This window comes from Hyla sarda, chromosome 7 (assembly GCF_029499605.1).
Source record: "Hyla sarda isolate aHylSar1 chromosome 7, aHylSar1.hap1, whole genome shotgun sequence".
Lineage (NCBI taxonomy): Eukaryota > Metazoa > Chordata > Amphibia > Anura > Hylidae > Hyla > Hyla sarda.
The window spans coordinates 200,608,859-200,626,359 of record NC_079195.1 but is presented as its reverse complement, the minus strand read 5'-3'; the positions used below and the strand labels follow the sequence as shown (position 1 = coordinate 200,626,359).

Genomic DNA, 17,501 nt, shown 5'->3' with positions numbered 1-17,501 from the left:
ACTTCCAGCATGCCCGGACAGCCGAATTGGGGAATGTTGCTCTATAGAACTGTCCTTGGATATCGTTGGAAGTCCCATAGAGTGGTGTCTCCCAACCAGGGTGCCTCCAGCTGTTGCAAAACTACAACTCCTAGTATGCCCGGAGAGCAGAATTGGGGAATGTTGCTCTACAGAACAGTCCTTGGGCATCGTTGGAAGTCCCATAGAGTGGTGTCTCCCAATCAGTGTGCCTCCAGCTGTTGCAAAACTACAACTCCTAGCATGCCCGGACAGCCTTTGGCTGTCCGGGCATGCTAGGAGTTGTAGTTTTGCAACAGCTGGAGGCACCCTGGTTGGGAGACACTGTCCCATAGAGAGTGAATTAAGTGAAGGCCAAGCAGGCAGACAAGGGACCTCCGCCCTCATACATCGGTGACCACCCTAGCGGTTGAACCCCCACCAATCAGCTAGTAGGGGGTCGCTTGTGATAACCCCTTTAAGGGGCCCATATACAGTTTCGGTACAGGGGCTCTCAGCTTGCATTGCGCAGCACTTTTACAGAATGGGCCACAAAGGGCATTCGGCTGTCCGGGCATGCTGGGAGTTGTAGTTTTGCAACAGCTGGAGGCACATGCCTTAAAGCGATAACATGATGGCTGTGGCAGTACACGAGCGCACTACAAGTCTCAGGATAGCTTTGCCAATGGATATACACACGTGATATCTAACTATATACATGGTGGTAGAATCTAAACAATGAAGGGGAATGTGTGGTCATTTTACTATTAGGATGGTGCCACCCTGCTGCCCTAGCCCTGTGCTACCCCCTGGCATGGGGTTTGTTGTTGCCCCCATCACCACACAGCCATGGTTGTATGTGTGATGTGCCCTCCCCGGGGTGTGAGTGTTATTGTGGTGGGCACATGCCCCTGTACACACGGCCGCACGGCTGATGGATGGCACACAAAGCCTGGTACACACAATGGGGGATAGAGCACAGTACACACAGGGGACGGCTCCCCCTCCCATTGGCCGGCCGGGTGGGTGAGGGGCAGCGGAAGGTCCGGGCTCCTCCCCCTCCAGGACACGTTCTCAGCACATACACACAGTGCATGCAGCAGACTGGGGGACACCTGGGCCAGGCCGAGGGAGATGGGGCCAGGGGCGAGAAGCCACACAGCCCGGGACTGAGCGCACCTGACACCGCCTGCCTGCACAGCCCGCACCGACACGGACGTCTGAGCCCCGTGCACACCGGCCGCAGCCGCACGGAAGCCGCGCTCCTCCCCGGACCGGGAGTCCTCGCCGGGGGTCGATAGGCCGCCGCGGCCGCTCGCTCGTCATGTTCGCCAAGGGGAAAGGATCAGCGGTGCCGTCAGACGGGCAGGCCCGGGAGAAGTAAGTGGGGCCTGGGGACGCTGGAGCTGCTGTGTTCTTTGTGCTGCCCCCAGCCCGTGTACCCTGCGGTACCGCACCGCCTCCCCAGCCCGTGTACCCTGCGGTACCGCACCGCCCCCCCCAGCCCGTGTGTACCCTGCGGTACCGCACCGCCCCCCCCCCCCCAGCCCGTGTACCCTGCGGTACCGCACCGCCCCCCAGCCCGTGTGTACCCTGCGGTACCGCACCGCCCCCCCCCTGCCTGCATATAACCTGCGGTACCGCACCGCCCCCCCCTGCCTGCATATAACCTGCGGTACCGCACCGCCCCCCCCTGCCTGCATATAACCTGCGGTACCGCACCGCCCACCCCTCAGCCTGCATATAACCTGCGGTACCGCACCGCCCCCCCAGCCTGCATGTACCCAGCGCTCCTAGTCCGTATGTACCCTGCGGTACTGCTCTGCCCCCAGCACTATTATACATCTATATGATTGTCTGCACCCCCAACCAGTATTTTCCTCTCTTTATACCCCCTCTATTAACTTGTCGTCCCCCCCCCCATACTGATATATCTAGTGTTGCCCATTCTCGGACTCCTTCATACCCCAATGTGATTGGTTCCTGTACCCCCATATGTCTGTGCCCTCCTGTCCATTACTCCTCCTTTTAGTACATTTTACAGCCCCCATTAACTTCTATGTCCTCCCACAGTCATGTGACCTGCATCCCTTTAACTAGATCTGTTGTGTTCCCCAATTATGTATCATCTTATCTGTATAGTACCCCAATCATGTCTACTGACCCCCTCGCCTATATTGTGTACCCCTGACTTGTATAGTGTTACCCCATCAGGACTTCTGACCCCCCCCCAACCAGTATTGTGTACCCCTTTTCATGCATGTGGACCCCTTTACTTGAATTGTGTACCCTCCCTACCATGTCTTTGGACCCCTTTACCTGTATCATGTACCCCCACAGTATCTACATACCCCCTTACTTATATCGTGTACCACCCACCATGTCTTTGGACCCCCTCAGCTGTCATGTTTACTGACCCCCCCCCCAACCTGTATGATGTACCCCAATATATATGCTGGCCCCCTAACATTTGACGTTCCCCCACGTAATGTCATGTAAATAGATCCCCCCACTCCTCCTCTTGACCTGTATGATGTACCCCCTACCCCATCATGTCTTTCGACCCTCAAACCTGTATTGTGTAATCCAATCATGTCTTCAGACCTTCTAACCTGTATTGTGGATCCCCTTATCTGTATTGTGTACCCCGCCATGTCTGTGGACTCCCTTACCTGTATTGTGTACCCCACCATGTCTGTGGACTCCCTTACCTGTATTGTGTACCCCGCCATGTCTGTGGACTCCCTTACCTGTATTGTGTACCCCGCCATGTCTGTGGACTCCCTTATCTGTATTGTGTACCCCGCCATGTCTGTGGACTCCCTTACCTGTATTGTGTACCCCACCATGTCTGTGGACTCCCTTACCTGTATTGTGTACCCCGCCATGTCTGTGGACTCCCTTACCTGTATTGTGTACCCCGCCATGTCTGTGGACTCCCTTACCTGTATTGTGTACCCCGCCATGTCTGTGGACTCCCTTACCTGTATTGTGTACCCCGCCATGTCTGTGGACTCCCTTACCTGTATTGTGTACCCCGCCATGTCTGTGGACTCCCTTACCTGTATTGTGTACCCCACCATGTCTGTGGACTCCCTTACCTGTATTGTGTACCCCGCCATGTCTGTGGACTCCCTTACCTGTATTGTGTACCCCGCCATGTCTGTGGACTCCCTTACCTGTATTGTGTACCCCGCCATGTCTTATGATCGTTTTACCCGTATTGTGTACACCCACTATGTCTTATGATAGTTTTACCTGTATTGTGTACCCCGCCACGTCTTATGATTGTTTTACCTGTAGTGTGTACCCCCGCCATGTATTATGATCGTTTTACCTCTAGTGTGTACCCCCGCCATGTATTATGATCGTTTTACCTGTAGTGTGTACCCCCGCCACGTCTTATGATCGTTTTACCTGTAGTGTGTACCCCCGCCACGTCTTATGACCATTTACCTGTAGTGTGTACCCCCGCCATGTCTTATGATCGTTTTACCTGTATTGTGTACCCCGCCACGTCTTATGATCGTTTTACCAGTATTGTGTACCCCCGCCACGTCTTATGATCGTTTTACCCGTATTGTGTACCCCGCCACGTCTTATGATCGTTTTACCTGTAGTGTGTACCCCCGCCATGTCTTATGATCGTTTTACCCGTATTGTGTACCCCGCCACGTCTTATGATCGTTTTACCTGTATTGTGTACCCCCGCCATGTCTTATGATCGTTTTACCAGTATTGTGTACCCCGCCACGTCTTATGATCGTTTTACCCGTATTGTGTACCCCCGCCATGTCTTATGATGGTTTTACCTATATTGTGTACCCCGCCATGTCTTATGATCCTTTTACCCGTATTGTGTACCCCCGCCATGTCTTATGATCGTTTTACCTGACATGTCTGTGGACTCCCACCCCCTGTCATGTTTGTACTGACCTTAACCTGTTTGCACTCCAACCCACCATATAATCTGCTGGCCCCCTAACCTCTATGATGTTTACTGACTCCCCCCAAACTGTATGATGTACCCCCCCTCTCCAATCCCATCATGACCCCCTAACTTTCCATGTTCTCCCATACTGTGCACACTATCCTTATCCTGCTGTTCCCCAACACTTCCTTCTCTGAACCCCCACACTGATCTGTAAGGCCCCCATATGCATATACCCAGAAGTGTTTTGTATACCCCTTCCTCTCCTAAATATTTGTTACATATTATATAAAATGTATCATGGCTTATAGTAAACAATGTCTATCCAGCACCAGCCCTGACACTGATATAAACAGTGTTTCCCAATGAGTGTGCCTCCAGCTGTTACAGAACTACAACTCACAGCATGCACAGATAGCCCTTGGCTGTCCGGGCATGCTGGGAGTTGTAGTTTTGCAACATCTGTGTGCATGCTGGTTGGGGGACACTGGATATACATGATGGTACACATTGGTGACTTGTGAGCTGTACCCCTGGGTTGCCCTTACCCTCTTATGCCAATGTCCACAAGCTACCCATTGCCACCTCTGCCCCCCTGCACACAAACATAGATGCTATCTTTCTGTCTTCTGTCCACCTATCTCATGGAGCCAGGAGTTTACTTCCCTTCCTGTCACGTGCTCCGGGTTGCCCTACTTCTGCCCGGCCCTTTTTCATTGGGCATGCTGAGCTGTGTACACCTGGCACTGATTTACATAGGGCATATGACAGTGTTACCTAACTAGGATCCTTAAGTACGTCGACTACTATACCTGTCAAATCCTTGCCTCCTTGTGGCGCTCTTGTGTAATAGTGATGTCCCCTGTGCCCAACGGGTATGTGCTGCCCTGTTTACCACTCACCCTATTCCTATATACCAGTGCTCTTCAAACTGTAGTCCTCTAGTTGTTGCAAAACTATAACTCCCAGCATGCCTAGGCCGCCAGTAAAGCAGTGTATCCCAACTAGGGTGCCTTCAGCTGTTGCAAAACTACAATTCCCAGCATGCCCAGACAGCCAAAGGCTGTCTGGGCATGCTGGGAATTGTAGTTTTGCAACAGCTGGAGGCACTCTGGTTGGGAAACACAGCAGTAGAGTCTTCCAGGAAAAAACTATATAAAAAAAAAAAAATTTTTTTTATATCAACTGGCTGCAGAAAGTTTTATATATTTGTAAATTACTTCTATTAAAAAAAAATCTTAATCCTTCCAAAAATTATCAGCTGCTGAAGTTGAGTTGTCTTTTTCTGTCTGGCAAGTGTTCTCTGCTGACATCTCTGCTTGTCTCAGGAACTGCACAGAGTAGAAGAGGTTTGCTATGGGGATTTGCTTCTACTCTTGACAGTTCCCGAGACAGGTGTCATCAGAGAGCACTTAGGCAGAAAAGAACAACTTAACTTCAGCAGCTCATAAGTACTGAAAGGATTAAGATTTTTTTTTAAGAGAAGTAATTTACAAATCTGTTTAACTTTCTGGAGCCAGTTGATATATGAAATTTTTTTTTCCTGGATAACCCCTTTTAAAGGCTAGTGCTCCATGGGGGGGGGGGGGGGGGGGGAGGTGTGCAGATGCTCTTTTTGTATTTGCATACCATTCTTGGCACGTCTTGAGCCATAAGGCTGTGGAAAGCCAGAGGCTTCTTCGTATTCTGGGGGTCTCCCCAAAGTTGTGACTCACTTAAAAACACAGCACCACTCCTGTCCACAGGTTGTGTTTGGTATTGCAGGTAAGTTCTATTAAAGTGAATGGAACAGAGCTGTAGTACTTCACATGACCTGTGGACAAGAGTGGTGCCGTTTTTGAGCAAAAATATAAATAAAAAAAGTTTAGTGTTTTTTTCTAAAAACTAGACATCCCTTTTTAAAGGGGATATCCGAATATTATAACTTATCACTTGGGGTATAAGTGCATGGTGGGGATCTGACTTGCATAGATCATGAAAGCAGAGGTCCCTTGTACCCCGCTTTTTTGGCTTTTATCTGTGGCTAGTAGAATATCTATAGATAGCCGAGCACTGTACTCCTTGCCAGTCTCGTTGCAGATGAATGGAGCAGTGACGTGTGCATGACTGCCATACTATTAATGGGGAGTAAACTCTTGATTTTTTTTTTTTTTTTAAATTAACTGGTGCCAAAAAGTTAAACAGATTTGTAAATTAATTCTATTTAAAAATCGTAATCTTTCCAGTACTTATTAGCAGCTGTATGCTACAGAGAAGTAACTTACAAATCTGTTTAACTTCCTGGTTATAGTTTATTTAAAAAAAAAAAAAAAAAATTCCACAGGAGTACCCCTTTAACACAAGGTGACGGCATAGGACCACTTTTTTTTTTTTTTTATTTATTTTATTTTTTTGGGGGGGTGGGGGGGGGGGCCACTACTTAAATGGATAGTCTGGCGCCTGACAACTTACCTCCTATCCTGTGAACAGGGGATAAGTGTCTGATCGCAGGTGGCCCAAACTCTGGGACCCCTCTCTATCTCCAGAATAGGTAATTTTCTGTGGCAGCACCCGTTATGCACAAGCGCTGTGCCCATGTGTCCCTGGCACTCTCATATGGGGAGATTTATCAAAACCTGTGCAGAGGAAAAGTTGACCAGTTGCCCATAGCAACCAATCAAATAGCCTATTTAATTTTTAAAAAGGCCTCTGCAAAATGCTTGGTTACTATCGGCAACAGGTCTATTTTTCCTCTGTACCGGTTTTGAGAAATCTCCCCCATAGAGATGCATGGCGGGAACAAGTTCTGGAGATCGTGGGGTACCAGCAGTCTGACTCCCCCCTCAATGATCAGACACTTATCCCTCAATTCATACGTTGTCCAATGCCCGGAGTACCCTTTTAGGATATGAGGGCCATTCAAAATTTTTTTTATTTATTTATTAAAAATATTTTTATTTTTTTACTTTTTCAAAACAAATGACATCACTTTTTTACACGGTCGACTTTCTTTATGATGCGAGTTGCATAACCTGCTAAGACACGACCAATTTCTACTCTTCCCGCCATTTATTTACATAAAAAAAATAATCATAAATGTGCGTGAACTTTTTGCTTCCCTTTAGATGCAGGAGCCTTCTAATTGGCTGGGGGTTCACATCACGTTTTTGCCATACTGTTTTCAATCAGTTTTTCTAAAGAAAACCGTATGGCAAGAAAACGGATGGAACCGTATGGGGGAAAAAGTAAACAGTATGGGGGAGATTTATCAAAACCCGTGCAGAGGAAGGGTGGTGCAGTTGCCCATAGCAACCAATGAGATCGCTTCTTTCATTTTCCACAGGCCTCTTTAAAAATGAAAGAAGCGATCTGATTGGTTGCTATAGGCAACTGCACCACTCTTCCTCTGCACAGGTTTTGATACATCTCCCCCTATGTGTCTTTAAAAGTGCATACGGTTCCGTCCATTTTTAGTTAAAAAAACAAACAAACTACATTTTTGAAAATGTTGTCCACTTTTAATGGGAGGGGTGTTGGGTGGGGACTTTAGGATACAAATGCGCATGTGCATGGTCAACCACGGTTTTGACTCTGGTTTAAAAACCGTACTGCAATCTCATAAGTTTTTTTTTATGGATGTCAATGGGAAACGCACCATATACGGTTTTTACTTTGCACATGCGCATTTGCATCCTAAAGTCCCCACTCAACACCCCTCCCATTGAAAAATGGACAAAATTTTCAAAAACGTATTTTATTTTTTTATAAAAACGGACGGAACCGTATGCACTTTTAAAAATAGTATACGGTTTAAAAGCGCATACGGTTTACTTTTTCCCATACAGTTCCATCCGTTTCTTTTGCCTTTCGGTTTTCTTTAGAAAAACTGGTTGAAAACAGTGGTGTGAACCCGTAAGCGGTTTCATGCGGCCGCCTTAGAGACCTGTCCGCAGACTGCCAGCTTGTATTCTGCTGATAGGTCTAAAGTCTGTGAAATTGTATTATTTTAGGGATTTCCTATATAAGATATTGGAGAACTGCTATATTTATGTGAAGGTGGCACAAGGTGGAGTGTTCCTTTAAGTCGGCAGCATGGTCCCATGTATTGCACACTGTACAGTTAGCATCTTTACATTCACTTCATCACATTTTTCCCACTTTCCCTCCTGTTCTCCGTCTTGTTAGTTTCCGGTCTTCCTTGGTTCTGGTTTCTTCTTTTTCCTGTTTCCCTGGTATTTCGTGTATCTGACCTCCCTCCCCCTTTTTCCTTTGTGCACTCTTTCCAGCGGCAATTTCCTTCATGTCCACCGTACCTGCTGCAAAAGCAGTGTAAAACTCAGTGTTTCCCAACCAGCGTGCCTCCAGCTGTTGCAAAACCACAACTCCTAGCATGCCCGGACAGCCAACGGCTGTCCGGGCATGCTAGGAGTTGTAGTTTTGCAACAGCTGGAGGGTTGCGTGGGTGACTGGTATCCTCTCTTTGGAGCCCCATAGTTCCCTTCTATTAGTCACAAGAGCATCTAGAGTGCTTCTTTAAAGGGGTTATCCAGGAAAAAACTTTTTTTTATATATCAACTGGCTCCAGAAAGTTAAACAGATTTGTAAATTACTTATATTAAAAAATCTTAATCCTTACAGTACTTATGAGCTTCTGAAGTGGAGTTGTTCTTTTCTGTCCAAGACACATGTCTCGGAAAACGCCCAGTTTAGAAGAAAATCCCCATAGCAAACCTCTTCTAAACTGGACAGTTCCCGAGACACGTCTCATCAGAGAGGACTTAGACAGAAAATAACAACCTTAACTTCAGAAGCTCACAAGTACTGAAAGGATTAAGATTTTTTTTTAATAGAATTAATTTACAAATCTCCAGAAAGTTAAACAGATTTGTAAATTACTTCTATTAAAAAATCTTAATCCGTTCAGTACTTATGAGCTTCTGAAGTTAAGGTTGTTCTTTTCTGTCTAAGTGCTCTCTGATGACACGTGTCTCGGGAACCGCCCAGTTTAGAAGAGGTTTGCTATGGGGATTTGCTTCTAAACTGGGCGTTTCCCGAGACAGGTGTCATCAGAGATTACTTAGACAGAAAAGAACAACCTTAACTTCAGAAGCTCATAAGTACTGAAAGGATTAAGATTTTTTAATAGAAGTAATTTACAAATCTGTTCAACTTTCTGGAGCCAGTTGATATATCCCAAAAATTTTTGGCCTGGAATACCCCTTTAAAGGGTTACTCTGGTGGAAATTGTATTTTTTTATTTTTTTTAAAATAAACTGGTGCCTGAAAGTTACAGATTTGTAAATTACTTCTATTAAAAAAATCTTTACCCTTTACCAGTACTTTTTAGCAGCTGTATGCTACAGAGGAAATTATGTTCGATTTTAATTTCTTTTTTTGTCTTCCGCAGTCCAGTGCTCTCTGCTGACACCGGAACTGTCCAGAGCAGCGTAGGTTTGCTATGGTTATTTTCTCCTGCTCTGGACAGTTCCTGATACGGACATCAGGTGTCAGCAGAGAGCACTGTGGACAAGACAAAAAAAAGAAATTCAAAAAGAAAAGAATTTCCTCTGTAGCATACAGCTGCTAAAAAGTACTGGAAGGGTAATTTTTTTTTTAATAGAAGTAATTTACAAATCTGTTAAACTTTCTGACACCAGTTCATTAAAAAAATAAATTAAAAAAAAAAAAAAAAAAAAAAGTTTTGCACCGGCGTACCCCTTTAACAATGGGCTTTTCCTGGTGGAGTTTCGCTGAAAAAATGAACATGTTCATTCTTGTGTCGCAAGTTCCACTACGGGACTTTCAGTAGTGTGCGCGGAGCCACAGAATCCCATTGAGATCAGTAGGATTCTCTAAGCGGAAAATCTGCAGTATGCAGGGGCCCTAAATGTCTGTTATATGGGGTACAGGAGATGGAATTCAATTTATTGGAGGGTCCCCCATCACCCTGTACAGAGTAGTTACTGCAGCTTTTCTTAACAATCTGGATAGTCGGGTCTATGAACGGTCTTCATCTTGATAAACGAAAGTAGAAGACCCCCCCCCCTTTTGTCATACCCCTTTTTAGTTGTAACCGAGCCCTAGGGCGCTGTACAATCTGACATTGTGGTCCTCAGGCCAGAAAGTTTTGCGCACCCTTCAGTAGAGATAGTCGTCACTAAAAGTTGAGTAACTTTGTTCATACTTTGCGTTGTTACAACTTGGATTTGGGTAAACTTGCACGTGGCCAACATTTATGGTTTATCTGAACAGACCCTATGTGCATGCCGCAGATCAGTGTTTTCCAACCAGGGTGCCTCCAGCTGTGGCAAAACTATAACTCCCAGCATGCCCGGACAGCCTTCGGCTGTCCGGGCATGCTGGAAGTTGTAGTTTTGCCACAGCTGGAGGCTCCCTGGTTGGAAAACACTGCCACAGATTTATGGAGGAATTGTAGTTGTACAGTGGTCCCTCCAAGTTACAATATGATTCGGTCCAGGACGACCATTGTATGTTGAGACCAGAACTCTATGGAAACCTGGTAATTGGTTCTGAAGCCCCAAAATGTCATCCAAAAATAGGAAAAAGTGAGGATTAAACAAAACTAATATAGACAAAGCAAATCCTTACATATAAAAGTAAGAAAGATCTGCTGGGAGCTGTAATCACTGGTCTATGTAGAGGACAGGAGCTTCTTCAGGGTCCTGTACAGAACACCCAATGGGGGAGATTCATCAAAACCTGTCCAGAGGAAAAGTTGCTGAGTTGCCCATAGCAACCAATCAGATCGCTTCTTTCATTTTTCAAAGGCCTTTTCAAAAATGAAAGAAGCAAGCTGATTGGTTGCTATGGGCAACTTTTCCAGTTTTTGGACAGTTTCTGCACAGTTTTTGACAAATGTCCTAAAAAATGTAACATGGAGCCGCCCTCACCTGGTGTCCAAAGGAGCAGGTAACCCTGGCACAGGTAAAGAGTACAGAACATGTAATACCTCCCTGTACTGTAGGGGGCGCTACCAGACACCAGTCAGTGCATGCACTTCAGTAATTCAGGGGTTTTACCAGTAAATGCCCGTTCTTCCAGCCATTGACATGTTTCACAGATCTGGACTGTCTGTACATTGTATGTTGAGTCTGGTTTCAACTTTCAATGGTCCAGAAAAGACCATTGTATGTTGAAACTATTGTATGTTGAGGCCATTGTAAGTTGAGGGATCACTGTAATAGATCAGCCTTGCACTTATATAGCCGTTTAGTCCAGAGCTGTTGTCGCCGTTCTTGGGTGATGTGTCTGGCGATCATGGTTTCGCTTGACCTTCTACAATGCAAAGGACAAATAGTTTTTCTACCATCACACAGATCTGTATTCCCTATGCTTCCCACAATGCAAATTTGTATGGAAAACAAAGAGCAAATATTGCGTTGGGAAAGCTTACAGAATTGTGACTGCAGCTCTGGAGCACAGTACAGTCTCATTCGTTCAGTTGCTTGTAGTATTGACTGGGTGAAGTTGGTTTCCTTTCCTATAAATTGCCCATGTAGCAAAGTCCTTTGGCATCTCCCCCCCCCCCCCACCCCCCCTCTCTATACACATTATGATTCGTTTTTGCGCCTCATTGGGCGTATAAGAAGGATCCATCCTGATCACTCTCTTTTTCTTTTATAGGCTTGCTCTTTATGTATACGAATATCTACTTCATGTTGGTGCCCAGAAATCTGCACAGACGTTCCTGTCAGAGGTGAGACCTAGATGTCTTTTGATCTCTTGTAAGGGTGCGTTCACACGGCCGTCTGTCCCCGCTTTTTTTTCCCCGTTTAGGTTCCGTTGTTGCTGCTTGTAAACGGATTACAAACGGTTGTAAAATAATCCAATTGATGTCAATGGGATTTTTTTTTTTTTACAATCCTTTCACGTACGTTTGCACCAGTCTGCGCTCATTTCGGGTTTTTTTCCTTTTACGGGAGTATTTTTTATTTTTTCTCCCGTCAAAAAAAAAAAAAAAGATACAGTAAATTTAACATTTAAGTCTGGAAAACGGATGAGCCTTTAATGGCATCTGTTGGCATCCGTTTTTTCTATCTGTATTTTGATCCGTTTTTACTTCTGAGCATGCTCAGAACAAAAAAAAACATTTTTTTTTGGTTTATTAAAGGAGATGTCCGGTGCAGACTTTTCCTATTCCATCCTGCCCGGGCTGCAAAAAAAGAGAAAACAAACTTTCACTTACCTTCCTATATTCCCCTGGAGCTCTGCATCATCTGATCGGTCAGCCAGGCTGTCCCTACTTACCTTAGCCCGGTACATCACACGGTACTTCAGCCTATCACCAGCCGCAGCGATGTCCCGCATCAGCCGGTGATAGGCTGAAGCACCGTGTGACGTACCGGGCTAAGGGAAGTAGACAGCCCGGCCAACTGATTAGATGATGCAGAGCTCCAGGGGAACATAGGAAGGTAAGTGAAAGTTTGTTTTCTCTTTTTTTGCAGCCCGGGCAGGATGGAATAGGAAAAGTCTGCACCGGACATCTCCTTTAACTGAACAATAACAGATACAAACAGATAACATCCCTTTTGTATCCATTATTGTCTGTTTAAAAAAAAAAAAAAATTGCGATGTCCTGCCCCGGTCGGTGATTGGCTGAGCCCACTGTCATGTAAGAAGCCGGCCAGAGCTCCTTACATGACAGTGGGCTCAGCCTATCACCGGCCGGGGCGGGACATCGCTATGGCCGGTGATAGGCTGACAGCTCTGTGGCGTCCCCGTCCCCAGGAAGTGGAATGAGGTTAGCACTGCCGGACCGTGAGGCCTGTGCCGGACCAACGGGGGCTCGTAGGAAGATATGTATAAGTTTATTTTGTTTATTTTTGAGGCCCAGGCAGGGAATGTATAAGAGTGTTCCACTACAGTTGTCCTTTAACACTAGAAGCAATAATGCAGTTTCTTCTATCGTGATTGGCCAGTGCATAATATCACTATGGAACCTTTTGTTTCTATAGGTTAAAATAATGATAGTGTTGTCCCAATACTGGAGTCTTTGTACAAATGTCCCTGATATCCTTCCTGATACAGGCAGACCATAATACAAGTGAAAATCCCTCGCTGAGACCTCTTCGTTTGCTCTGTTATGCTGAGTGGTGCTGGACCTACTGGTGACTAAGTTATTTCATCGCGTGGCAGGTCCTGCACCATTCCAGCTTGCAGAGGCCTCATTGTAAGTCATTCTTCTTTTCCAGGGGACTTGCAGGAAACTAATGGGCAGGGGTAGGCTCCCTACCTGACTACTGGGCCCTTCTACCTAATGGGTGGGATACCCTGCCTACTTATCGGGAACTTCTACCTAATGGGACGGGATTACCTACCTACTGGGAGGCTTCTACCTAATAGGGGGATTACTTACCTACAGAGGGCTTCTTCCTACTGGGGCCTTCTATCTAACAGGGGATTACCTAAATACTAGTGACTTCTACCTAATAGGAGGATTTCCTACCAAACTACTGGGGGCATATCTTAATTCTAAGTGTCTGTGAGGGCCTCATGTTTGACTTTTGCCTAAGGATTCACACTGTCTAGAGCCACTTCTGCTGTCACATGACATAAAAAAAAAAAAAAAAAAGTATTTATTGGAGTTGAGCAAATTTACAGTAAATTGGCTAGTAGCGACCCTCACAGCTCGGCTGTTGATTACTTTAGTCTGCATAAATTAGTTCAGCTTTCCAAGGGCTCTGGTTGCCGGGAAAAGTCTGGGATACAGTCTTAGGTCTCCTAGGTCTGTATCCACCTTTTTTAGGCAACTGGAGCCCTTGGAAAGCTGAACTAATTTATGCAGACTAAAATAATCAACAGCCGAGCGGCGAGGTGCGCTACAATTTACTGTAAGTTCGCTCAACTCTAGTATTTATAATTGGTATCGGTGAGTACATGGGGGGAAAAAAAAGTACTCTATCCTAAAAATAAAAAAAAATAAAAAAAAAAAATGGTATTGGGACATCCCTAACCTATGATATATACGTCTATAAAGCAGTGATCCTCAACTGTCCTCAACTGCCCGTCAGCTGTCTGGGCATGCTGGGGGTTGTAGTTTTGCAGCAGTCACGGGTTGAGGACCACTGCCATAAAGCATGTCACTGCCTAATGGCACAAAAGGTCGGATTATTCCGAAAGCCAATCTGACATGGTAAATGCACTGGAGTCGCGTATCCTGTTGAATTAGAGGATATGGACCCTGCTTTTTCTATGATTAACCCCCTGTTTACCTGTCTTGCAGCTTTTATTTTCCTGTCTGGCTGGCTTGTGCAGTTTTTTATATGCTTTGTTCCTTGTTCTTACAGATAAGGTGGGAGAAGAACATCACATTAGGGGAACCTCCAGGATTCTTACATTCATGGTGGTGGTGAGTGAAACCTTGCGCAGACTTCTATGCTCCTGTTTTGCTGCTCTTTTATATGCAACTTGAAATCTGCAGCGTCTAGGTGTGACATGACTGTGACTGTTCTGTAGGGCGCAGAATATTTTATAGAAATGTTTTTAAGAGGTTTTTCCATCTTAAGGGTACGTTCACACGGACGGGTTTTTTTTGCGGGTTTTCCGCTGCGTATTTGAAAGTGGCCGGGCTCTTCTCAGCTGTCTGCAGCAGATTATCCGCGGTGGAATTTACGCTGCGGAAAATCTGCCGCAAGCCACTTTGAAGTCAGTAGGGACTGTGGCGGATTTTCTGCAGAGTAAATTCCACCATGGAAAATCTGCTGCGGACAGCTGAAAAGAGCCCGTCCCCTTTCAAATACGCAGCGGAAGGCCCGCAAAAAAATCCCCCGTGTAAACAAACCCTGTGGATCTGTTTACATGTACAGTATTCTGCGCAGATTTGATGCGCAGGATTTCAAGCTGTGTTCAGTCATTTAGTTTACATTGAAATCTGCAGCAGAGAATCCTGCGCATCAAATCTGCGCAGAATAATGTACGTGTGAATAGACCCTAAAGGAGTAGTCCAGTCCTGAAAAACGTATCCCATATCCTAAGGATAGGGGATAAGTTTAAGATCGCGCGGGGTCCGACCACTGGGTCCCCTGTGATCTCCTGTACAGGGCTCCGGCAGCCCGCGGGAAGGGGGCGTGTTGACCACCGCACGAATATACAGCGCTATGGCAAAGCCGGAGATTGCTGAAGGCAGCGCTCCGACTGTGCCATAGAGTTGAATTGAGGGGGCGTGTCGGCTGCCGCTTTGTGCGGTGGTCAACACGCCCCCAGGGCTGCCGGTGCCACATACAGGAGATCACGGGGGGGACCCAGTGGTTGGATCCTTACGATAGGGTATAAGTTTTTCAGGACTGGACTGGACTCCTTTTAAGAAGTGAATGGGTTCCCTAATTCAGGGTTTCCCAAACAGGTGAATGGGTTCCCTAGTTCAGGGTTTCTCAAACAGGTTGCATCCAGCTGTTTCAAAACTACAACCCCCAGCATGCCCAGACAGCCAAAGGCTGTCTGGGCATGCTGGGAGTTGTAGTTTTGCAACAGCTGGAGGCAACCTGTTGGGTAAACGTTCTTAATATGTATGATAAATCTCCTTTTTACAAAAAAATCACGACTGCCTTGGTCTTTTGTGGCCCCACACGTCTTAGATGCATTGTTTGCAAAAGTAACGATGTTCTTTCCTGTTGTCTGAATCTGTGCACTACGTGTAACGTGCTTTCTTTTGACTACTCTCCGTAATAAATTGTAATGATATGAATAGACGTTGGGGGGGGGGGGGGGGGGGTGCGTCGTTCAGCTGTCAAGTCTTCCACTACAAAGCGTTGTATAAAAAGGGCTTTCTATAGGGATTGTGAAGTTTTTATACTAACAGATACCTTTCTCCTTTGCACACAGTGTATTTTGGGACCTTTACTGTGCTGCGCCAGAGCGCAGAGACACCTGTGAACATTCAAGCGAAGCGAAAGCTTTCCACGACTACGTAAGTAGCCAGAGTTTTAGGTTATCTTGTATTATTCTGGATGTTTGATGACATTTGGCTGTTGATAAAGTTATAAAGGGTTTAACCCAAGGTTGCAACTTAAAGGGGTACTCCAGTGGAAAACATTATTATTATTATTATTATTATTATTATTATTATTATTTATTATTATTAATTAAAAAAAAATTATGTAATAAACCAGTGTGCCTCCAGCTGTTGCAAAACTACAACTCCTAGCATGCCCAGACAGCCAAAGGCTGTCTGGGCATGCTAGGAGTTATAGTTTTGCAACAGCTGGAGGCACACTGGTTGGGAAACACCATTGTGTATGGGACTTGCAACCATACCCAAAGACAGTCTTAAAGAGCAAAATTCTCCCATTTAGCTGTCCGGCATCCTGTAAGTTGTAGTCTTGCAACAGCTGAAGGCACCCTGGTTGGGAAACACTGTTAAGGTCGGTTAAAGCTTTTCGATTGTTTTAAGTTGTCCCCGACTTTATTTGTTTCTGGTATAGAGAATCATTGAGCGCCGTGATTTTATAATGATGCATTTTTCATGAAGCTGTAGCCTTTCTGGATAGTCAGCCCTTATGGTATCAGCAGCCAGAGCTTGGCGGGAGTAAGCTGCTAAAAATGGTCTACTTAAAGGGGTACTCCGGTGGAAAACTTTATTTTATTTTTTTAAATCAACTGGTGCCAGAAAGTTAAACAGATTTGTAAATTACTTCTATTAAAAAAATCTTAATCCTTCCTGCTGAATACTACAGAGGAAATGGTTTTTCTTTTTGGAACACAGAGCTCTCTGCTCAAATCACGAGCACAGTGCTCTCTGCTGACATCTCTGTCCATTGTAGGAACTGTCCAGAGCAGCAAATGTTTGCTATGGGGGATTTTCTCCTACTCTGGACAGTTCTTAAAATGGACAGAGGTGTCAGCAGAGAGCACTGTGGTCGTGATGTGCGCAGAGAGCTCTGTGTTCCAAAAAGAAAATTATTTCCTCTGTAGTATTCAGCAGCTAATAAATACTGGAAGGATTAAGATTTTTTAATAGAAGTAATTTACAAATCTTTTTAACTTTCTGGCACCAGTTGATTTAAAAAATAAAGTTTTCCCACCGGAGTACCCCTTTTTTAAGTTTATGACAAATTCACATGGTCAATGTTGAATTATGTATATATAGGTGTCATAACATGAACAGACTTTTTGTCTTGGCTACATCATACACAGCGGATTTAGATGTCGGTGGTCTGCAGGAGCGCCCTAGTGTTTTGGGCGGTATCCTTTGGTACGTGCTGCCTGTGCAGACATATTGTTACTAGTTCACAATGGGGGAGATTTATCAAAACCTGTGCAGAGGGAAAACTTGCCCAGTTGCCCATAGCAACCAATCAGCTTGCTGCTTTCAGTTTTATGAAGGCCTGTGAAAAATGAAAGAAGCGATCTGATTGGTTGCTATGGGAAACTGGGCAAGTTTTCCCTCTGCACTAGTTTTGATAAATCTGCCCCAATGAGATTGGTCGTCCTACTGTGTAGCTGTTTTTTTACGCTGTCAATAAGATTCAATGGGCTATTTACTTGGGAAATCTATGCGGACAGAGTTACTTGATGCCATTAGAGATGAGCGAACTTACAGTAAATTCGATTCGTCACGAACTTGTCGGCTCGGAAG

General features: G+C 45.4%; 1 protein-coding gene across 4 annotated transcripts in view; it reads left to right on the top strand.

Annotated features, from left to right (window-relative positions):
• The first annotated feature begins 952 nt into the window (after positions 1–952).
• The window catches only part of SSBP3 (single stranded DNA binding protein 3), an 81,277-nt gene continuing 64,728 nt past the window's right edge, over positions 953–17,501 (top strand). For 2 of the 4 annotated variants that reach the window (XM_056532173.1, XM_056532171.1), the window contains exons 1-4: positions 953–1,377; positions 11,552–11,624; positions 14,215–14,276; positions 15,749–15,833. In XM_056532173.1, coding sequence (XP_056388148.1) covers positions 1,322–1,377; positions 11,552–11,624; positions 14,215–14,276; positions 15,749–15,833 — 276 coding nt within the window. In that variant the 5' untranslated portion in view covers positions 953–1,321. The remainder of the gene's footprint in view (positions 1,378–11,551; positions 11,625–14,214; positions 14,277–15,748; positions 15,834–17,501) is intronic. The other 2 variants (XM_056532170.1, XM_056532172.1) reach the window with 2 other exon arrangements.